The sequence below is a fragment of the Bufo gargarizans genome, chromosome 1 (genome assembly GCF_014858855.1).
Source record: "Bufo gargarizans isolate SCDJY-AF-19 chromosome 1, ASM1485885v1, whole genome shotgun sequence".
Classification (NCBI taxonomy): Eukaryota; Metazoa; Chordata; class Amphibia; order Anura; family Bufonidae; genus Bufo; species Bufo gargarizans.
The window spans coordinates 573,342,065-573,367,031 of NC_058080.1; the positions used below are offsets into that span (position 1 = coordinate 573,342,065).

Below are 24,967 nucleotides of genomic sequence, written 5' to 3' on the forward strand. Positions count from 1 at the left end.
AGACACACGGAAACAAAAACGGAAACGGATCACGAAACAACGGAACCCCATTTTGCGGAACGGAACATAACAACGGTCGCGTGCATGAGGCCTTATTCAGATCCGTCATAGGATCTCAATACTGGAGGAAAACGCTTCAGTTTTGTCCCCATTCAACAATGGGGACTAAACGGAACAGAATGCACCAGGATGCATTCCGTTCCAGTTGGTTGTGTTCCGATGCCAGACAGAAAAATGCTGCAAGCAGCATTTTTTAGTGCATCGTGGAATGCAAAGCAAGACGGATCCGGCATGAAACACAATGTAAGTCAATGGTGCCAAATCCTTTTTCTCGGACACAAAAGAAATGGGTCCGGTGCCCATTGACTTACGATGGTTTTAGTGCCAGATCCATCTTGGCTATTTTACAGATAATACAACCAGATCCATTCACAACCAATGCAGTCGGTTGTATTATCTTAACGGAGGCGTTTATGCTGATCTATGACGTATCCAGCAAAAATGCAGATGTTAAAGTAGCCTTAGTGTTTTGCATGTTTATCAAGTGATCTGTGGCACCTTTACACTGGCCAGTTATTAAGAACGAGAGTTTTCATGGCCTCTTCTGTAGATAACTTGTCTGCAGGAATTTTGTTGTCTTGCAGTTACAGCAGTCTTCCACAAGATGGCAGTAAAGGACTTTAATTGTTTCTGTTCACATTAGTGATATTTAGTACCTTTATGAACAAAATCAGTTGTGAATTATATTGTATGAAAATGACCACTCATGATTACCTTTGTGTACGTCATGACTGTACAGGTGAAACTTGAAAAATTTGAATATCGTGCAAAGTTAATTTATTTCAGTAATGCAACTTAAAAGGTAAAACTAATATATGAGATAGACTCATTACATGCAAAGTGAGATTTCAAGCCTTTTTTTGTTATAATTTGGATGATTATGGCTTACAGCCAATGAAAACCCCAAAGTGACAATTTGCAGGTACCCATTGCTCAGAGAATATGATTAATTAGCTGCTAGAGTGTGACACTGAGCCTAGAATATTGAACCTTTTCACAATATTCTAATTTTAAGTTGCATTAATGCAATTCCTTTTAAAGGGAACCTGTCACTGGGATTTTGTGTATAGAGCTGAGGACATGGGTTGCTAGATGGCCGCTAGCACATCCGCAATATCCATTCCCCATAGCTCTGTATGCTTTTATTGTGTAAAAAAACTAAACGATTTGATACATATGCATATTAACCTGAGATGAGTCCTGTACGTGAGATGAGTCAGGGACAGGACTCATCTCCGGTTAATTTACATATGTATCAAATCGTTGGTTTTTTTACACAATAAAAGCACACAGAGCTATGGGGACTGGGTATTGCGGATGTGCTAGCGGCCATCTAGCAGCTTATGTCCTCAGCTCTATACACAAAATCCCAGTGACAGGTTCCCTTTAAAAGGAATTGCATTAATGCAACTTAAAATTAGAATATATTAACATTTATTTACATTTAAGTTACATTTATTTACATTTAAGTTACATTACTGAAATAAATGAACTTTTGCACGATATTCTAATTTTTCGAGTTTCACCTTAGGTGATGTGTAAGTTACTGTTTCAGAGCTTCAAACAGGATATTTACCTGATAAGAATGGTAATGATAGATATGTTTCATTTTTAATCCCAGGTGACATCCTTTCTCGACTAACTTCTGATACAACAATTGTGAGTGATATGGTTTCTGAAAATGTTAATATCTTCCTGCGCAGCGTTGTCAAAGCTATGGGAGTTATAGTCTTCATGTTCAGCCTGTCCTGGCAGCTTTCAGTGCTGACCTTCTTGGGATTTCCCATCATCATGTTGGTTTCCAGGGTGTACGGCAGATATTACAAGGTGTGCTGCTTCCCTTGTTTTTTTCCTAGCGTAATAAGTCTGTTATTTTCGCTTCTAATGAGCTCAATTCCTTGCATGTTTCCAGTGACTGCCCTTGGGATGTGATGTGCTTGCATTGATATGCTTTCAAATGGAAGTACTAGTGTGTTTTTGTAAGATACATTTCCTTCGGACAGCTTAAAGGAGCTGTCCCATCTGAGTTTTCATGGCCAGAACTGCAGTAAATTCCAGCCAGGGGGCGGCAAAGTTACCAAAACTGCTGAGCAATCCGCAATCCACTGTTTCCGTAACTCCCATAGCAGTGAATGGGAGCTATTCAGACAGCATAGCCAGCTCTGCTGCACTGTTTACATAGCTCCCATTCACTTACTCTGGTTATTGTGGAACAGCCCCTTTAGGCTGAGTTCACACGAGCGTGACAGATTTGGTCCGGATGCGTTCAGGGTGCGTTCAGTTAAACTCGCACCATTTTGCAAGCAAGTTCAGTCAGTTTTGGCTGCAATTGCGTTTAGTTGTTCAGTTTTTTCCGCGCGGGTGCAATGCGTTTTGATGCGTTTTTCACGCGCGTGATAAAAAACTGAAGGTTTACAAACAACATCTCCTAGCAACCATCAGTGAAAAACGCATTGCATCCGCACTTGCTTGCAGATGCAATGCGTTATTAACGCAGCCCCATTCACTTCTATGGGGCCAGGGCTGCGTGAAAAACGCAGAATATAGAACATGCTGCGATTTTAAAGCATTGCAGAACTGATGCATGAAAAAAAAACGCTCATGTACACAGCCCCATTGAAATGAATGGGTCAGGATTCAGTGCAGGTGCAATGCGTTCACCTACTGCATTGCACCCGCGCGGAAATCTCGCCCGTGTGAACTCAGCCTTAGGCCCCTTTCACACGGGCGAGTTTTCCGTGCGGGTGCGATGCGTGCGGTGAACGCATTGCACCCGCACTGAATCCTGACCCATTCATTTCTATGGGGCTGTGCACACGAGCGGTGATTTTCACGCATCACTTATGCGTTGCGTGAAAATCGCAGCATGCTCCTCTTTGTGCGTTTTTCACGTAATGCAGGCCCTATAGAAATGAATGGGGTTGCGTGAAAATCGCATGCATCCGCAAGCAAGTGCGGATGCGGTGCGATTTTCACGCATGGGTTCTAGGTGACAGTCTATTCACTGTATTATTTTCCCTTATAACATGGTTATAAGGGAAAATAATAGCATTCTGAATACAGAATGCTTAGTATAATAGTGCTGGAAGGGTTAAAAATAATAAAAAAGTTAACTCACCTTCTCCTCTTGTTAGCGTAGATCCCGGTCTGTTCTTTAGCTGTGGCTGAAGGACCTTTGATGACGTCAGATCACATGCTCCATCACCATGGTGATGGACCATGTGATTGGAGCATGTGATCTGACGTCACCTCAGGTCATTCAGTCCACAGCTAAAGAACAGACCGGGATCTACGCTAACAAGAGGAGAAGGTGAGTTAACTTTTTTTTATTATTTTTAACCCTTCCAGCACTATTATACTAAGCATTCTGTATTCAGAATGCTATTATTTTCCCTTATAACCATGTTATAAGGGAAAATAATACAATCTTCAGAACATCAATCCCAAGCCCGAACTTCTGTGAAGAAGTTCGGGTCTGGGTACCAAACATGCGTGATTTTTCTCACGCGAGTGCAAAACGCATGACAATGTTTTGCACTCGCGCGGAAAAATCGCGCATTTTCCCGCAACGCACCCGCCTCTTATCCGGGCAAAAAACATGACGCCCGTGTGAAAGAGGCCTTAATGTCCCATTATATGGGACAACTTTTTCCCAAATCAGAGGTGTTACTAGTAAGCAAAAATAAATAAATAGTAAAAAAATATAGTTTACAAACAAGAAAATGTTAAAATGTTATATGTGCGAAAATAAATGTACATAGAGGTAACTATAAGACACAGAAGTGGGTGCCCCTGAGGTGGGGTGACATTATTATGTGGAGCCTACTAGTCCAGGAGCACAGGCAAATGCAAGAGAGCATCTGGATCAGCCATACTGTCAGGACAGAGCAGTTGGGGGGTCATCAGTAGCTCAGATTGATTGATAACTATAAATATCGCTAGGGATAGGGGGTATGAGGGATAATCAGTTTTGTGGCTTATAAGCAGGGGCGGACTGGGCCGGGGGGCAGGGGGGCAATTGGCCCCCGGGCCTCCCTGGCTTGCTGTCCCGGCCGGACGGGCTAAACTGCCACTTTAAGCCAGGGAGACGGGGAGCAGGGGAGGCGTGTTGCCGGCAGCCTATCAGACAGGCCGCCGGACCGGCGCAGGCGGCGCGATGACGTCATCGGCGCGATGACGTCATCGTGCCACCTGCGCCGGTCCTGCGGCCTGGCTGCGCTGCCGTAAAGTGATTACATCTGTGCTGGCTGGAGGCGGGACCGGAGTATTCCAGAGAAGCAGGGAGGTAAGTATAAGTCTGACTGACATTTTTTTTTTTTCTTCTTTATTTCTGTCCCTATCTGGCTACTGGCCCTGGGCTGGCACTTTATGAGGGGGGCAGAATCTGGCTAGTGGCTACTCCTGGCACATTATAGGGGGGCCCTATCTGGCTACTGGCACATTATGGGGGGGCTATGGGTACTGGCACATTATGGGGGACCTATGGCTACTGGCACATTATGGGGGACCTATGGCTACTGGCACATTATGGGGGGCCTATGGCTACTGGCAGATTATAGGGGGGGCTATGGCTACTGGCAGATTATAGGGGGGCCTATGGCTACTGGCACATTATATGGGGGGGCTATGGCTACTTGCACATTATATGGGGGGGCTATGGCTACTGGCACATTATGGGGGACCTATGGCTACTGGCACATTATGGGAGGCCTATGGCTACTGGCAGATTATAGGGGGGCCTATGGCTACTGGCAGATTATAGGGGGGCCTATGGCTACTGGCAGATTATAGGGGGACTATGGGCTGATGGCAGATTATAGGGGGGCCTATGGCTACTGGCAGATTATAGGGGGACTATGGGCTGATGGCACATTATGGGGGGCCTATGGCTACTGGCACATTATAGGGGGGCCCTATGTGGCTACTGGCACATTATAGGGGGGCCCTATGTGGCTACTGGCACATTATAGGGGGGCCCTATGTGGCTACTGGCACATTATAGGGGGGCCCTATGTGGCTACTGGCACATTATAGGGGGGGCTATGGCTACTGGCACATTAGTGGGGGGGCTATGGCTACTGGCACATTAGTGGGGGGGCTAAGGCTACTGGCACATTAGTGGGGGGGGGGGCTATGGCTACTGGCACATTAGTGGGGGGGGCTATGGCTACTGGCACATTATAGGGGGGCCTATGGCTACTGGCACATTATAGGGGGGCCCTCTCTGGATACTGGCACATTATAGTGGAGGGGGCCTATGGCTACTGGCACATTATAGGGGGGCCCTATCTGGCTACTAGCACAATATAGGGGGCACTATGGGGACATTAGCTCAACTGGGGATATTACAAGGGGGTATTTTGTGCACTGTCTATTATAAGGAAAATTATTTCTACTGGGGGGGGGCATTATGGTGGGCTTTATTACTCCCCCATGGTATGACCCCCTAGTAGCAGCACCAGCCTCTCCCTGCTCTGCTGTCCCTCTGCCCCTTCTCCAAATCCTTATTATGAAATCTTTCTCATTAGGATAAAACACAACATCAGCTCCGCCGAGCCCCCGGCCAAGTGTGGAAGTGGCGTCCGAGATCCCCAAGGGCCAAGCCAAGTAACTGTAAGTTTTCAAATGAAATATGTTTATGTTATACACATATAGCCTACACTGTGCCACACAATATACAGTTTCTCCTGCAAAAGTCATCAAGTGTCATGGGGGGGACACAGAGCAGCACCCAGCGGGGAGGAGAGAAAACACGGATGCAACACTGTATCAGCCAGAAAATGACACTTTCGGCATTATACCAAAAATGCAATTTTCGGCTGATATGTTTCGGCGGCCGATATATATCGGAGCATGCCTAGTTTATTTTGTTTTACTGTGTTGTAATTTACATGGCTGACGAAAGTGGCAAGGGGGGGGGGGGGTCAGGAGGAGGCAGGGGAAATGGGAAAGCAGGAGGGGGGCTCAGTGGGCCTCTGGGTGTTACTTGCCCCCTGGGCAAAGAGTTGCCAGTCAGCCCCTGCTTATAAGTGACATGTAAGTGTATTCTGTTCTGTGGATGTAAACCATGATCAATACAGCTGAAGGCCTCTGTGTTGGTCCCATGTTCATATGTTGCTGCATTGCTGAGAAAAATGATGTTTTATTATATGCAAATGAGCCTCTAGGAGCAACGGGGGCGTCGCCATTACACCTAGAGGCTCATCTCTCTGCAACTGCTGCACTCTCTGCACTTTGATTGACAGGACCAGGCTTGATGATCTTTACACTGCCTGGCCCTGTCAAAGTGCAGAGGGTTTGGCAGTTGCAGAGAGAGCTGAGCTTCTAGGTGTAACAGCAACACCCTCGTTGCTCCTAGAGGCTCATTTGCATATAATACAACTTTTTTTCTCAGCAATGCGGGCACATGTGAACATGGGACTAAGGCCTCATGCACACAAACGTATTTTATTTTCGTGTCCGTTCTGTTTATGGACGCCATCCGAATTTTTTGCGAATCCGGTTTTTGCGGACCGCAAAATACATATAGTCGTGTGCATGAGGCCTAACACATGTGCGCTTGGCAACTGAAGGCATTTGTAACAGGTCAGCCAGTTTCATAGGTACAAATCTGATGACAGATGCCCTTTTAATGTCTTATGTAAATTCTGATGACAGTGATTTCCATTTGTCTGCTATCTGGACTCTATACATATCATACAGACCCTTTAGAGCGCCTTCACACATGGGAGATTGTGTTGCAGAAATTTCTGTGACTGAAAATCAGTTCCATTCAGGGCTCATGTACACAAGCGTTTCTGCCCCGTTGCTGCGGACCACAAATAGCAGTCCACAATGCACGGGTACTGACTGAGTGCATGCCGCTTGCAGATGCAGAGCCATTCACTTGAATGGGTCTTCAATCCGCAAGATATGTTCTGCACCGCAAAAAAATTGAACATTATTTTTTTTGTGGTGCGGAAGCACAGACCGAAATCCCATGGAGGCTCTTTGTAGTGCTTCTGTGGGCTTCCGATCCGTGCCTCCACTCCGCACCGCACCATATCTTGCGGATTGCGGCCTATTCAAGTCAATAGGTCCACATCTGCAGTATGGCCTGCACACGGCTGGTGTCCGTATATTATGGACTTGCTGATTGCAGGCTGCAATACAGGCACGAGGCACATGGTTATGTGCATGAACCCTTATCTGAATGGAGATTGCAGAAATCTATGTGCTGGTCATGGTCACCAAATTTAAATAAGTGAAACAGATTTTCAGTTGCAGAAATTTCAACTATGCACTTCACAAAGTCTGTGCGGAGGCTGCTATGGTGAGATGGACAACAGTAGGAACACGTCAGCTGTTTTACACATGCTGATATCTGTTTTAATGGATCATCATTCTGGTCTGTTTTTTGTCCCAGACTGAGTCCTGAACGAACCAGATTTATCTGCGTTGTGTAGTGAGAAAACAGAAAGGAAGGGTCTGAATCAGGCCTTAAAGTTGTTGTCAGGCCTCTAGATATTAATGACCTTTTCTAGGAATATGAGATCGGTGGGGGCCCAACATCCGGCACCCCACCAATCCAGACCCTGAAGCAGACCACTTCATCCACAGTGTAGTGGACATGCTCAGCACCCATTCAAGTCTCTGCTTTCGGCTTTGTCCACTGTGTTATTTCCAGCACTGGCAACTGCCGAGCACAGCCATTCAGTGATGTCGGACCCTGGCCGACCTGATGTTGATGACCTGTCCTGAGGATAAGCCATCAATAATTAGAACCTGGACAACTCCTTTCATGTTCTTATGTGGAAGAGTCACATTTATTGATTGTCCGCTGATCGCGATCCTGTTCATGAAGACCAACTCTGAACAATTCACAACCTTTTCTTCATTTGCACTAATTCACTATTCTGCTTATGGAAAACATAAAATGAACCACTGTATACAATTTTATTTTTGGTATTAAAGTTTTGCACTGGAACAGTACATGTAGTGTAAGCTGGTTGTATAATAGCTACCTGACTCCCCCACCTTCTTCCTGCTATTAGTCAGAAGCCAAATATAACTTCTGCATTAGACCATGTAATGTGAGACCCAGGAGCCACACCTAGAGAGTGTACTTTAGTATAACTTGCACAGTTGGCTCCTGCTTCCAAGTATTCATGTCAATGTTTTCTTCTCTTTCCTTCAACATTTGTATTTCTAACTTTACACGATTTAAGGCCTCATGCACACGACCGTATGTATTTTGCGGTCCGTCAAAAACCGATCCGCAAAAAATACGGATGACGTCCATGTGCATTCCGTATTTTGCGGAACAGAACAGCTGGCCCCTAATAGAACAGTACTATACTTGTCTGTAATGCGGACAATAATAGGACATGTTCTATTTTTTTGCGTAACGGAAATACAGACATACGGAAATGGAATGCACCCGGAGTAACTTTGAAACAAATGGTTCCGTATACTGTCTGCAAAAAACCCTGGAACGGACACGGAAAGAATATGCGTTTGGCAGATTTACACGCACAATTCTCAGGCCACTCGTTTGCTGATAATAGCACCTTGTAAATGTGCTGGCTATCATCCGATGAACGAGCAAAACGCTTGTTTATCTGGTGAACTAATTGTTCTGTGTAAGCAGCGCTCTGCTGCCCAGAAACAATTAATATGTATGAGGACGAGCGCCAGTGGTAGCCATCACTCCTCCTCATACAGTTTGAGGTGATTGCTGCCTGCCAGGTAGGGCAGTGTAAGTCCAGCATGGAGTTTACATATAGATAAAATGTACAGAAAAAGTTAAATCTGTCAGCAGATTTGTACCTATGACACTGGCTGACCTGTTACATGTGCGCTTGGCAGCTGAAGGCATCAGTGTTGGCCCCATATGTGCACGCATTGCTGAAAAAAATTAAGTGTTAATATATGGAAATGAGCTTCTAGGAGCAACAGGGGCGTTACCATTACACCTAGGGGCTCTGCTCTCCCTGTAACTGCTGCAACTTCTGCGCTGTGATTGACAGGGCCAGGCAGTGTAAGAGTGATCACTTCTGACCCTGACTTCTCCAAAACCCTCACGCTGTGCTGTGTGCTTCATTATCCGGCACAGGCACAGTACAGGAAAGAGGCGTGCTGGCAGTTCTCTTCTATACTGTGAGCCTCTTTCTTATACTACCCCTTGACTGGATACTGAAGCACACGACATAGCCTGAGACTTTAGGAGAAATCAGGACCAGGTGTGATCACAGTTACACTAATGGGTTGACTGGCCATAGACCCCACAGGGAAATTTCCCGGTGGACCGATGCCCAGAGGGCCACCCAAGCCTTCCTCTTGGCCGCCAGATTGGTACATAAAGATCTGATGCTCTCAGCATTAATTGATGTAGGCAATAATTTGTGCTGCACTATGGTATTTGGTTCTGCTGGGACACTATTTTGTTCTGTACTGTTGCTGGCCCCCTTACTTCTGTAGCCTCACCTTCAGCCAGTTTGGACCCGCCTACAACATGGGGCCACTTTGAGGTGTTTTTTTGCCAATGCCACTTTAAGTTCCCAGTCTGCCCTGGTTACGATGCCTGGCCCTACTACACGAGTGCAGAGGGTGCAGCAGTTTCAGAGAGAGCTGATCCTCTAGGAGTAATGACAACACCCCCATTGCTCCTAGAGGCTCATTTGCATATGAACATGGGACCAACACAGATGGCTTCAACTGCCACATGCTTATGTAACAGGTCAGCCAGTTTCATAGGTACAAATCTGCTGACAGATGTCCTTTAATATCTGATGTAAATTCGGATGACAGTGATTTCCATTTGTCTGCTATCTGGACTTTACAGGCATATCATACAGACCCTTTAGAGCACCTTCACGTATTTTATTTCCATGTCCGTTCCGTTTATGGACGTCATCTGTATTTCTTGCGGATCTGGTTTTTGCGCAAAATACATATAGTCGTGTGCATGAGGCCTAACACAGATGCCGTCAGCTGCCAAGCACACATGTAACAGGTCAGCCAGTTTCATAGGTACAAATCTGATGACAGATGCCCTTTAATGTCTGATGTAAATTCAGATGACAGTGATTTCCATTTGTCTGCTATCTGGACTCTATACGCATATCATACAGACCCTTTAGAGCGCCTTCACACATGGGAGATTGTGTTGCAGAAATTTCTGTGACTGAAAATCAGTTCTATTTAGGGCTCATGTACACAAGCGTTTCCTCCCTGTGCCCGTGCTGCGGACCTCAAAAAGCATTCACTTGACTGGGTCTGCGATCCGCAAGATATGTTCTGCACCGGAAAAAAATAGAACATTATTTGTAAATACATTGCAAATATACATCTGATGAATCTAATGTTCAGGTAGGCACTCGATTACCCTCAAGGGTCACCTAACAGATACACTGGTACTTTTTATCCATTTGCTTTGAAATTACTAGCATTTACACAATGCACATTGTGGCTCATTTCATACAAAAGATTTTAGAAATTAGTCTTTGTTCAGATCTACTTAATTTTTTTTATATAACCCCAGCACCTGATACCTTTAATGATGGAAATTAACAGCACCCAATGAACCCCCATGGAGCCCAGAATTTAACTGAGCCTCCAATGCCGATGAGAATAAAGTGTAAGGGCCCTTTTACATCAGCCAATGATCAGGCAGTCATAAGAATGCTCATTCCTGATCACTGCCTAGTGTGACTAGGACAGAAGTTGTCCTTCAGATGAGCAAACGTTCATTTGTTCGCTGATCGTATTGTTTATATGAACACAAAAATGCAGCACATCTTCCCATGCAAACTTTCAGTCTGTTTAGGCCGGTGTGATGGTAGTTTAAAGGAGTGGTCTAAGGCATGGATAGAATTAGAGGTTGGCGGTGTTACATATAAGTCCTCATGGTATTACCTGCTGATCTCCATGGCTATGGAAACCATATGCACTGTTATTATATTTTGTTCTAACAATTGCCCCTCAAGCACAGTGACCTATAGGAATAAAAGTTCAGGTTCAGATTAATCTGTTGTGCTAGCACACATAGGACGTCAGCGCTGTGATTGCTTTTCAGGGTGGGGACAAAGGTATTGTTATGTATCATTATATGGTTCATTTTCAGTGACACACAAAGCTCCTTTGTGTACTGTAAGCATTAAAGGATGTATAGATCTACTGTACATCACCAGGAAAATAACAGCCTAAAGGGTATCTGAATGCTGGGATACTTGGGGATCATGAGAACGGTGTCCCGTGTCCCATGGGAATGTCACAGAGGTGCACGTGTGACCACAACCGCAAGCTCTGTCCTCGGCAGTCCCATAGAAGTGAATAGAGGGGGCACTCAGCATGATTTGCAGCCCTCTGTTCTTATGAATACTGGCATCCCAGCGGTTATACCCCCATGATCGCGGCATAAAAGGGGTTTGCGGTCAGTGAAGGAGCCCATCGGGTCCCTGCGCAGATGTAGCCTTGCAAGGCTTTGGGACCTGCCTTCTACAAAAGGCCTAGGAGATCCATCCCTAGGCTCATTCTCCTAGGGAACCTGTTAGTGTATTACTCAGTGTAATACACTAACAGGCAATGCATTACAATACAGATATATTGAAATGCATTGCAGAGGGGATCAGGCCCCTAAAGGTTAAATTCCCAGTGTGGGACAGAAATAAAAAAAAAAGTTAAAAAAAGTGTTTTTAATGATAAAAATAAAGTTTCAAGTAAAAAAAAAAGCCCCTTTTCCCTGATTTTATAATAAAAACTTAAAAAAACACATATTAGGCATCACCGCGTCCGTAACGACTGGCTCTATAAATATATTACATGATCCACCCTGTCTGATAAACAGTGGCGTCTCTAGCTTTCAAATTTTGGGGGGGCACACTGGGGGCCAGGACAAAAGTAGGGGGGCAGCTATAACGATACATTTACACAAGTATGCTTAGAAATGCTGCGATACTTTACCCAATACCTAAAACCGCAATAGGGAAGAAAAACCCCAATCACTCAGATTTCAACATGTCCTAGCTGCCTGGGGATCTGTGGATGACACTTATGGAGGGGGATCTGTGGATGACACATACCGTTTATAGCATCTCATGCTATGTGTCATCCACAGATCCACCCCATATCAGTGTCATATCAGAATCCCTCTCCCTATAAGGCCCCATTCACACATCCGAAATTTGCGTAACGGAATTGCGGACCCATTCATTTCTATAGGGCAGCACGATGTGCTGCCGGATACAGAAAGGCGGTCCCGCACTTCCGGGTCCGCAATTCTGTTCCCGAAAAAAAATGCGGACCCACACATTGCCGCTGTTACGGACGTCTGAAGGGAGCCTAACAGTGTCATCCACAGAGTGGCACAGATCCCCCCCCCCCCCCCATAACTGTGTCATTTACAGATCCACCTCCCTATAACAATGTCATCTACAGATTCCCCCCCCCCCCCCGTAACAGTGTCATGAGACATCCAAAGACCCCCGATCCCCCTCCCTATAACACTATAAGAGTATCATCCACAGATCCCTCCCCCCCTATAACAGTGTAATGACTCATGACATCCACAGACCCACAGATCACCCTCCCAGCGCTCACATTTGAACATGATTTCTCTAAAAGGTAAAGTAAACACTGTAATCATCCAGGCTGCACTGACAGTAACTTTAAAGGGGTTCTGCACTTTCATTTTACTGAGATGATCTATACCAGCGGTGGCGAACCTATGGCACAGGTGCCAGAGGCGGCACTCAGAGCCCTCTCTGTCGGCACCCGCGCCCGGGAAGAAGTCTATGGTGTACCAATATGCCTTAGACTTTTCCTGTCATTCATCAGCTCAGGGCACACTATGCACGGCGCAGGCAGTGCATTGAATGTAGGCAGGCTATTATAGCTAAATGATAAAGTACATGGAAGATATACTATATTGGACTGTAGTATTCAGGTTAAATTCCCATCTTGGCACTTTGCCATAAATAAGTGGGTTTTGGGTTGTAGTTTGGGCACTCTGTCTCTAAAAGGTTCGCCATCACTGATCTATACTCTGGATAGATTTTCAGCTTCTGATCGGCAAGGGTCAGACACCTGGTACCCCCGCCGATTAGCTGTTTGAGAAGGCGCTCGAGCAACGCCGCGGCCTTCTCACTATTTACCGCCGGCCCACTGACTGACATCACGACTAGTATCAACTAGCCTGAGCGCGGCTAAGCTCTGTCACTTGAATGGAGCTTAGCCGCGTCCACGCTAGTTGATACTAGTCGTAACTCATGACATCACTGGGCCGGCGGTAAACAGTGAGAAGGCCGCGGCGCTACTGGAGCGCCGGTGCCTTCTCAAGCAGCTGATCGGCGGGGGTCCCGGGTGTCTGACCCCTGCCGATCAGAAGCTGATGATCTATCCAGAGTATAGATAATCAGTTAAATTAAAGTGCAGAACCCCTTTAACTTTTAAATCAGGAAGATTCTGGGGCAGCCGCCAGCCAGCTCTCCTCTCAGACTCAGTCAGAGTCAGATCTAATCTCTCTAGTTAGAATAGAAAGAGACTTAGTGAGTCCACTCAGTCACTACTTGTAAGTTGTACCTTATTATTATTAAGTTAACCTGCTACACACCGTCACCACTAGGTCAGGCTCAGTCCAGTCTGTTCGGTATCGGTAGGTTAGGGTAGGGTAGGGTCACGCCACACCACACACTGTCTGTTCTCTAGTCTGGGCCTGGCTGGCATAAAGGGCTTCTGTCACCCCACTAAAGTCATATTTTTTTTTGCCAACTTAAATTCCTTATAATGCGATATATTAATATATAATGCTCTTACTCATTTTGGTTGGGTAGTTTCTTAAAAAAAACGGACTTTTATCATATGTAAATGAGCTCTCTACCAGCAAGTACGGCGGCTACTTGCTGGTAGCAGCCGCATCCTCCTTTCATAAAGACGCCCCCTCCTCATGTTGATTGACAGGGCCAGCGAACGCGCTCATCCTCTGGCTGGCCCTGTCTGCGTTCAAAATCTGGAGCCTGCGCTGTACCAGTCTTCAGTCGGCGCAGGCGCACTGAGAGGAGGACGCTCGCTCGGCCGCTCCATCCTCAGTGCGCCTGCGCCGGGTGTAGATGTAACGTCATCGGCGCAGGCGCATTGAGGATGTAGCGGCCGAGCGAGCGTCCTCTTCTCAATGCGCCTGCGCCGACTGAAGACCGGTACAGCGCAGGCACCAGATTTTTAACGCAGATAGGGCCAGTCAGAGGACGAGCGCGTTCGCTGGCCCTGTCAATCAACATGAGGAGGGGCATCTTTATGAAAGGAGGATGCGGCTGCTACCAGCAAGTAGCCGCCCTACTTGCTGGTAGAGAGCTCGCTGCTCATTTACATATTATAAAAGTCAGTTTTTTGAAGAAACTACCCAACTAAAATGAGTAAGAGCATTATATATTAATATATCGCATTATAAGGAATTTAAGTTGCCAAAAAAAAAATGACTTTAAGCAGCTGCTGCCAGTAGATGAATGAATCAGAATCAGCTCGTCTCACTGCCACCGAGTCTGACTGAGTCTGACTCAACTGGTCAGGTCCTGGAGTTGGGGGCAGGGCCAGGGGCGGAGCTGGGGCGGGGACGCGGTGGCGGTGGGTGGAGACTAGAGAGTGAGACCGCAACTGCACCGAGTCCGAGACTCGGTCAGAATATCAGATGTGAAGAAGATGTCTGGTAGGGCTGCCTAGTGCCGACACAGTGCACAGCAGCGCAGCATAGACCAAGTATTACCAAAATGAATGGGGGACATTTTAGTTGGGGGGGCACATGGGGGGGCACAGTTTGATGTAGGGGGGGCCGTGGCCCCCTCTGCCCCCCCCCCTGGCGACGCCACTGATGATAAATACCGTAAAAAAAAAAAATCTATGTATAAAAAAAAAAACAATTTTTGTCACCTTACAGCACAAAAAGTGCAACACCATACGATCAAAAAGGTGTATTCCCCCAAAATGGTACCAATAAAACAGTCACCTTATCCCACAAAAAATAAGCCCCTACATAATACAATCGCCCAAAATATAAAAAACTATAGCTCTCAGAATATGGAGACACTAAAACATAATTTTTGTTGTTGCAACAATACTATTATTGTGTTAAAGTGAAATAAAAAAAAAAAGTAGATATATTGGTATTGCCGCATCCGTAACAACCAGCAATTTAAAAATATGACATCACCTAACCCTTCAGGTGAACACCGTAAAAAATAAAAATAGTGCCAAAAAGCACCATTTTTTTTCACCTTACATCACAAAAAGTGATCAAAAAGATGTATGCCGACCAAAATAGTACCAATCAAACTGTCGCCTCATCCCGCAAAAAAAGAGACCCTACCTAAGACAATCGCCCAAAAAATAAAAAAGGTATGGCTCTCAGACTATGGAGACACTAAAACAATTTTTTTTGTTTAAAAAATGCTTTTATTGTGTAAAACTTAAATAAGTAAGAAAAAGTATACATATTAGGTATTGCCATGTCCGTAACAACCTGCTCTATAAAAATATCACATGATCTAACCCCTCAGGTGAATTCTGTAAAAATAAATAAAAAGAACTGTGCCAAAACAGCACATTTTTTTGGTCACCTTGCCCCATAAAGTGTGATAATGAATGATTAAAAAATCATATGTACCCCAAAAATGGTACCAATAAAAACGTCAACTCTTCCTGAAAAAAAACGAGCCCCTGCACAAGACGATCGGCAGAAAAAAATATGGCGTTCAGAAAATCGAGACACAAAAACTAAAACAAACAAAGTAGACATATTTGATATCACGTCTGTAACAACCTGCTCTATAAAAATAGTACATGATCTAACCTGTCAGATGAACGTTGTAAAAAACAAAAAATAAAAATGGTGCCAACACAGCCATTTTTTGTTACCTTGCCTAAACGTTACCTTGCCTAAACGTAATATAGAGCAATAAAAAATCATATGTACCCCAAAATAGTACCAATAAAACTGTCACCTTATCCCATAGTTTCCAACTACTTACAGCAGTTTACCACTACATGTGTTTCTATAAATTGCTGAATCAGTGTAATAAATATATTCATCTCCATTTTCCTTACATTTTTGTGGCATACCTAAACAGTTAACAAAGTTTGTAAAAATCAATTTGAGTAACTTGAGGGGTGTAGTTTCGAAAATGGGATCATTTATAGGTGGTTTCTACCATGTAAGCCCCACAAAGGTGACTTCAAAAGTGGGCTTTGAAAAATGTCGTAAATTCTAAGCCTTCTAACTTCTAAGCCTTCTGTTTTAAAAGCAGAGAAATGAAGATTTTGGGTACATCTGGTATTTTTTCTTAAATAAAGGTGAAATATATTGACTCAAATTTAGGATTGTCATGAAGTACAATGTGTCACGAGAAAACAGTCTCAGAATGGTTTGGATAAGTAAAAGTGTTCCAAAGTTATTACCACATAAAGTGACCCATGTCGGATTTGCAAAAAATGGCCTGGGCAGGAAGGTGAAAACTGGGGTAGAAAGGGTTAAATGGATTGTGCAGGTATGGGGGGGGGGGGGGCAACCCCCTGTTCCCCCACTTGGCCAGACTTGTAAAAGGAAGATATCTTACCTGCTTCCCGGCGCAGGCTCCCCACTCCTCTTCCTGGTCTGCGATGCTCTGCTCCTTGATATAAACATCCAGTTTAACATCACCACAGCCAATCACTGGACACGGTGGTGACTGGCTCCCCTTATGTCATGACAAATGGTCACATGATGTAAGAGGATCCAGTCTCCTCTGCGTCCAGTGATTGGCTGCGGTGATGTCAAACTGTATGATTTCAGCAAGAGAGCCAACCCACTATTCTTGCACAGCTCCTTTAACTGTGATTTTTGGTTCTTTGCAAGCATTCTATTTGCATTAGTGCTCATGCACACAACCATGTTTTTTATCTGCATCCGATCTGCATGTTTTGCGGCTTGGATGAGGACCCATTCAATTCAATGGGGCTGCAAAAGATGCTGGCAGCACACCGTATACCACACCAGGATAGGACTGGTTTAAATATGGCAGGACGTTCTGTTCTGCAAAATTCGTAACGCATACACCCACTATGCATGTTTTGCAGATCTACAATTTGTGAACTGCAAAAATGGCTACCGCCACATGCATGAGCCAATTAATCTCCTTTTTGATTCAGACCTCCATTCTTACGAGAAAACCATGTGTTACCATGTCACTAGGAGTAACCTTTCAATGTCAAACCGTGTAAGGGTACATTCACACAAACGTAAGCCATCCTTGTAACGGATCTCCTGGCACCCCGACCGGGTACCTCCGTCAATAGATGCAACTAGCGCTTCCCGAGGACTCCAAGCACTCCACTTGACACCATAAGCACTGCAGACCCCACGAACCGCCGAAGCTTTGTTGAGGTTTCACCGTCTCCTACCCAACCTGGACCTACAACAAGGCTCCAGGCTCCAGTGGGTGAACCTCTCCTAAATCCAGAGAGCAGGAACAGCTCTTACAAGAGCTAATAGTATAGCCAGGGGAGTATAACAAATCTTCAGCGTATAGCAATCCCCAGTGTCGATCAGTTACCCAAACACCAGCGTCAACATGATTAAGGGTAAAACAGGAACTCCTTATTGAACACACAAGCATTGACTTTACACATACCCATTTTCCAACACGGTTACCACCCACAGAGTTTTGTAAAAACAACCAATAACCATGTACAATACACTCAGACACTCCCACACAAAATCCTCCCCTCTGCCTGTGATACAATTACCCCACACAATGGGTTGATGCAATTTTATCACAGGCAAGAGAATACACAGTGTCTTCTGTCCTGGAGACAACAGAGGAGTAAGTCAATTATCTCTCAGGACAAAGGGAAATCGCCAATACACACGTGGGGACAATAGGACAGACATCGCTACTCAAATATAAAATGTCCCACCCTTTACAGTACACATAGACATTTCACATATCCCAAAATGGCACGAATTAGACCAGGGGTTCAAACGTTAGTAAAAGTTCTTTTGTGAACAAAGGAAGCCTGGCTGATGAGAGGGCCCATAATACTGGGGCAAGAAGCTGGTAGCCAGGCCTCTCCACCACCCAGTGGTGAGGTTGGTTTCGTCAAAATCCTTGCCCGTGCTTTGGATCACAATTTGCAGTCTGCAATGCATAAGCACTGGCCGCGTGAATCTCATATTGCTGCACAGACCCATTTACTTGAATGGCTCCGCCATCCTCAATATATGGCAAAAGATAGGACATGTCCTATCTTTTGTGGTGTGGAGGCAAGGACTAAAAAGCCCACGGAATCATTTATGTGGGCTTCCAATCCGTGTCTCCACTCTGTACCTCGTCGTATGTTCAGGATTGTAGACTCATTCAAGTTAATGGATTGGATTTCACCAACTTTTAGAGGATTTACTATTGATGTAAATTGTATAGGGGTACCCAACTGTTCCTCTGTATCTAAACATGGTGAATTGTACCCAGTCAGCATGAAAATTAGATCTCACTTGGATCAGGACTACTTGCTACAGTTTTATGCAGTTCTGGTAAATGTTATTATATCTTTTTATTAGTTATTTTGTATTAGTTTGCACTTTTTTCTGCATTTTCTTTTGGCAGCTGTGGTAATGTGTATGGTAAAGTGCGCGGTAGAGGTATGGTGGGGGTGTGTATCTCGTCCGGTTTTTCAGTTTAGGTAAGAACTGAAATCCAGAAATGGTATGGCTTCAGTAAGGCATAGTTGCTGAAGATGTTTTTTATTTAAAATTGTATGGGCTGGATTTCTTTGGACTGGGAGACAGGTTGGTAGTGGGAGTCTCTCAGTCCACTCCCCTAATCCATTACAGTTTCCCTGGTCCCAGGTGAGGCCAGCTGGGTTAATCAAGAAGGGATAAATCAACCCTCAGTGTAGGAGTCTGGGGAAAGAGGAAGGGCCCCACAGAGAGGGAAGCCAGAGAGGCTTGTGTGGTCACAGCCTGGAGGGCTGCTAGACCGTGCGGCTAAGTGAAGCTGGATCTCTACCCTGGACTTGTGTTTGGTGAGCTGACTGGCATAGTATAAAAACCTGAGATCCTGTGGGTAAACTGTGCTTTAGAGGTTAGTCAGGGAGAAGACCTCTGTATTAGCTAGGGCCCAGACGGGCAGGTGTTTAGTTTGGTTTGGACTTATGTTTGTGCTGGTGCTAAAGTGCCAAAATAAAGCACCTTTTGGACTTTAACCCCGTCATCAGAGGAGAATTCTGTGATTGCGACGACCCCCTGAGAGAGAGCTATCCCCTGACACAGCCCATGAAAAAATACAAATGTTTCTACCTAGGCATAGGCTCTTTTATCCATTGTTGTAATCTCTACCAATTTCAGGTCAAACCAGGGACTGAATTTAGTATAGGCGAGGAAGGACAAGTGTACAGATGCTTATAGTCCTTTGTATGTGTTTCCATGGAGGTCTGCACATTCTGCAGACCATAGATTGACAACATCCTATTGGCTTTTCTATTATATTCCCTGAAATGTGTGTAGTGTGCCATTTTCGGTGACAAGCCCTGTGGTATACATACGTACCTCCTAAACGGCAGACGCGTGGCAACGTTTGGCCGATAATAATGGAAATCTGTTTTTGGAATTGATTCTGTTTTAGACTGAGAAACTTCATAGATGTATCCAAAACATTTCTTTCTTTCTCTCTTCTTTTTCCTTTAAAGAAACTTTCCAAAGAAGTTCAGACCGCTTTAGCAAAGGCCAACAGCACTGCAGAAGAGACCATTTCTGCCATCAAAACTGTCCGCAGTTTTGCCAATGAAGAGACAGAGGCTAATGTGTATAGTGAAAAACTGCAGCAAGTTTACGCTCTGTACAAAAAGGAAGCTGTCGCTCATACTTACTATGTGTGGTCTACTGGGGTGAGTATGTTGTCCTGTATGCTATACCTCTGCATTGTCATCACTGGACTTGTTACATTAAGTGGTCATAACTATGACAATGTACAATGCAAAATAAAGGCATCATTTCCTCCACTTGTATTTATACTTTATTCTTTTTTTATTTTATTTTTTTATTTTTTTCCCCAGTTTACCCAGTTAGTTTTACAGATTAGTATTCTGTACTATGGTGGACACCTTGTGATATCCGGACAGACGACAAGCGGTAATCTGATATCCTTTGTAATTTATGAATTTCTACTGGGTGACTGTATGGAGGTAAGAACAGAAGTGACGGCACATTTCATGACATTTTATCAGAGAAAGTCCCATTCACACGACCATAATTGTTGGTTTGCATCCGATCTGCATTTTTTGTGGATTGGATAGGGACCCATTCATTTCATCGGAGCCGCAAAAATGCGGAACAGCACAACGTGTGTGTATGTCCATGACATGTGCCTGCAAAAAAGATAGAATATGTTCTATTCTTGTCCAATAGGCAGTTCTAACAAAGGGCAGGACGTGCCTTCACATGTGGTGGAATTTTCTGCCAGAAAATTCACAAAATTAAGACTTCCTATGGGGCTTAAAACCGGTTATCCCTGCATTGTGTCCGTGGCAAAAATTTACATTCTCCAGTGTAAATAATGTGGATTTTCTGTATGAGAATCTCTCCATCCAATTCAATGGGAAACTGATTCTGCAGTGGAAAATGCTGCAGAATCCATTTGCCATTGACTTGAATAGAGAGATTCTCATATAGAAAATCTACACGATAATTCACACCACAAAATCCACAACTTTGTAAAAATCTGCACCTGCATATTTTCTGAAGACACCCTAACAGGGGCGTAGCTATAGGGGGTGCAGAGGTAGCAGTAGCTAACGGGCCCAGGAGCCTGAGGGGGCCCAAAGACCCTTTTGCCACATAAGAAGTATTATAGAAAGTGCATGCTGGTCAAATTACACCTCTGGCTGGAGGGAAGGGGTCATTTTTTTACTTGGGCAGCATGAAGGCTATGTGCTTCCCTGCCCCTGGCCACAAAGCACTGAGTTAAGGGGGCCAAGCTGAACTCTTGCACCAGGGCCCATGAGCCTTTAGCTACGCCTCTGCACCCTAAAGGTTACTATTTTTAAAATTAGGAGTTATGCAAGCATTGCACCTGTGTGCCCATTGTCCATCTTCCATCTTTTGACCAAGACAGATTTTAACCTGTTCCCAACAACCTTACGACTATATACGTCAGCGGTTGGGACTTTCAATATGGCACTTGCTTGCGAGTTAAGCAGGCGCCATAGCAGGCAGCTGTGACTAAAGTATGTGATCAATCATAACATTTATCGCATACATTTAACCCCTCAATATAATGATTGCTTGTTATAGTTCCCTAGGGGAACTATTAAGGTGTAAGGAAATAAAAAAAAAAAAGAGAAAGAAAAGGGTTTTTAAAAAAAAATAAAAATTTTAATTAAAAAATTCAAATCACCTCCCTTTCCCCAAAATGAAAATAAAAATACATAAACAATTAAAAAAAAATCATGGCCATGGTCGCAATGCAAAGCCGCACATACTATTAAAATCTGAAATATTTATTCCATATGGCAAACTGAAAAAAAGGCAAAATGGCCAATTCACCGTTTTATGGTCGCTTTACCTCCCACAAAAAAATTATTTATAAAAAGTGATCAAAAAGCCATACACACTCCAAAATAGTATTAATTAAAAGTACAGATCGGCCTGCAAAAAATGAACCCTCACACAGATAAAAGTAAAAAATTTATGGAGGTCAGAATATGGCGATGCAAAGAGAAAAAAAAAAGTCCAATTATTATTATTTTTTTCAGTATTCAAACGAAAAAAAAAAAAAAAAAAAACGACACATATGTGTGATCACTGTAATCGTACTGACTCGGAGAATGAAATTAACAGGTCAGCAAATGCTGTAAAAACAAAACCTATAAAACTAGTGGAATATTGTATATATTTTTTCATAATTACATTCCTTTTCGAATTGCATGCAACTGTAAATGCTGCCATTAGAAAGTGCAACTTGTCCTGCAAAAAAACAAGCCGTCATGCAGCTATGTGAATGGAGAAATAAAGAGTTCACTTTGGGAAGGCTGGGAGTAAGAAACGAAAATGAAAAAATTGAAAATTGCCTGGTCATTAAGAGTTAATCTACCCAAAGTAAACAATTAAGGTTGCCACTGAAGGACAGCAAGCAGAAATTCTGAAAAACGCCAGGAGATCAGCCAGAGTCCTCTCCTGCATAACGGAAACTGGACAGATCTGTTATGCTGGCTATAGACTTCTATTATGACGGAATACATAACGGAATGCCTTCTGACATGGAATTGCGTTATGGTCCGTTGTAACGGAATCCATAACGCAATTCAGCATATACCTGAACCCGAACTTCAAAACTTGAAATTCGCTCATCCCTACCAGAGACTGTATTGGAAAAATTGTTTAACTTTTCAATATACAAAGATTTACCTTCATTTGCTGAAACTATATTAACGTTTTCAAAGGCATTTTTATGTTTTCTCATTTTAATTACCATTTCCTGTTGCAGCTATGTGTATATCTATTTCCCCTCTCTTGGATCTTTTTAAACATGTATTATTGTTTATTTCTTTTGTATAATAAAGAGTGACAGATTTCTCCTCCTTCACCAACACTGCTCACTTTTCGGAGTATGATTCTGATAGTATTTTATTATTCATGTCTAATTGTTTTATTTGTGATTTATGTGTTGCAGTCTATTGGATCAGTATATGGAGGGCTAATGCAAGGTGCTGGTGCTGCAGAAAAAGTATTTGAGTTCATAGATCGCAAACCAACAATGGTTAACCATGGAACCTATGCTCCCGAACATATGGAAGAGAAGGTAGAATTCCGAAATGTTACTTTCTCATATCCTACCCGTCCAGCAGCACAAGTACTAAAGGTATGTCATATGGTGCTATATACAGTGGAGGAAATAATTATTTGACCCCTCACTGATTTTGTAAGTTTGTCCAATGACAAAGAAATGAAAAGTCTCAGAACAGTATCATTTCAATGGTAGGTTTATTGTAACAGTGGCAGATAGCACATCAAAAGGAAAATCGAAAAAATAACTTTAAATAAAAGATAGCAACTGATTTGCATTTCATTGAGTGAAATAAGTATTTGAACCCTCTAAAAAAAGACTTAATACTTGGTGGAAAAACCCTTGTTTGCAAGCACAGAGGTCAAACGTTTCTTGTAATTGATGACCAAGTTTGCGCACATTTTAGGAGGAATGTTGGTCCACTCCTCTTTGCAGATCATCTCTAAATCCCTAAGGTTTCGAGGCTGTCTCTGTGCAACTCTGAGCTTGAGCTCCCTCCATAGGTTTTCGATTGGATTAAGGTCCGGAGACTGACTAGGCCACTCCATGACCTTAATGTGCTTCTTCTTGAGCCACTCCTTTGTTGCCTTTGCTGTATGTTTTGGGTCATTGTCGTGCTGGAACACCCATCCACGACCCATTTTCAGTTTCCTGGCAGAGGGAAGGAGGTTGTCGCTCAGGATTTCACGATACATGGCTCCGTCCATTTTCCCGTTTATGCGAATAAGTTGTCCTGTGCCCTTAGCAGAAAAACACCCCCAAAGCAAAATGTTTCCACCCCCATGCTTGACGGTGGGGACGGTGTTTTGGGGGTCATAGGCAGCATTTTTCTTCCTCCAAACACAGCGAGTTGAGTTAATGCCAAAGAGCTCTATTTTGGTCTCATCAGACCACAGCACCTTCTCCCAGTCACTCTCTGAATCATTCAGGTGTTCATTGGCAAACTTCAGACGGGCCTGCACATGTGCCTTCCTGAGCAGGGGGACCTTGCGAGCCCTGCAGGATTTTAATCCATTGCGGTGTAATGTGTTTCCAATGGTTTTCTTGGTGACTGTGGTCCCTGCTAATTTGAGGTCATTAACTAACTCCTCCCGTGTAGTTCTAGGATGCTTTTTCACCTTTCTCAGAACCATTGACACCCCACGAGGTGAGATCTTGCGTGGAGCACCAGGGCGAGGTCGATTGATGGTCATTTTGTGCTCCTTCCATTTTCGAACAATCGCACCAACAGTTGTCACCTTCTCTCCCAGCTTCTTGCTAATGGTTTTGTAGCCCATTCCAGCCTTGTGCAGGTCTACAATTTTGTCTCTGACATCCTTGGACAGCTCTTTGGTCTTTCCCATGTTGGAGAGTTTGGAGTCTGCTTGATTGATTGATTCTGTGGACAGGTGTCTTTTAAACAGGTGACTAGTTAAGACAGGTGTCCTTAATGAGGGTGACTAATTGAGTAGAAGTGTCTAACCACTCTGTGGGAGCCAGAACTCTTAATGGTTGGTAGGGGTTCAAATACTTATTTCACTCAATGAAATGCAAATCAGTTGCTATCTTTTATTTAAAGTTATTTTTTCGATTTTCCTTTTGATGTGCTATCTGCCACTGTTACAATAAACCTACCATTGAAATGATACTGTTCTGAGACTTTTCATTTCTTTGTCATTGGACAAACTTACAAAATCAGTGAGGGGTCAAATAATTATTTCCTCCACTGTATACCATATGTCGTTTAGCAATGCAATAAAGATATCTTAGGTATTCTGTCATTAGAATTCAGATTGTCAGATTTCTGTAGTAACACACTTTATTCAGGCCTCATGCACACGACCGTAAACAAAATGCGAAAGTAGTCTGTGTGCCATCCAAACTTATTTTTTTTGCAGACCCATTTACTGAAAAAGGTCCACAGTCCACATTTTGCAGATAAGCATTTTTTAGGGTTGCATTTCTTAGTCACATTTTTTTACCTATAGAGAAGTTTTGGGGTAAACACATGAAACATGCCATACCCAGAGGGAGGAAAAAATGCCAAGGGAGGAAAAAACACCAGGAAACTGCCTTAAAACACAAGATAAAGATGTAATGTAATGCAATGTAAATTATATTTCTTACTTGCCACGTTTTTCACA

The 24,967-nt window shown here is 43.8% G+C and overlaps 1 protein-coding gene across 1 annotated transcript in view; it reads left to right on the forward strand.

Annotated features, from left to right (window-relative positions):
• The window catches only part of ABCB9 (ATP binding cassette subfamily B member 9), a 55,702-nt gene that overhangs the window by 18,672 nt on the left and 12,063 nt on the right, over window positions 1–24,967 (forward strand). Inside the window, exons 4-7 of the mRNA XM_044282012.1 lie at window positions 1,682–1,887; window positions 19,750–19,947; window positions 20,116–20,244; window positions 22,731–22,919. Of these exons, the coding sequence (XP_044137947.1) occupies window positions 1,682–1,887; window positions 19,750–19,947; window positions 20,116–20,244; window positions 22,731–22,919 (722 nt within the window). The remainder of the gene's footprint in view (window positions 1–1,681; window positions 1,888–19,749; window positions 19,948–20,115; window positions 20,245–22,730; window positions 22,920–24,967) is intronic.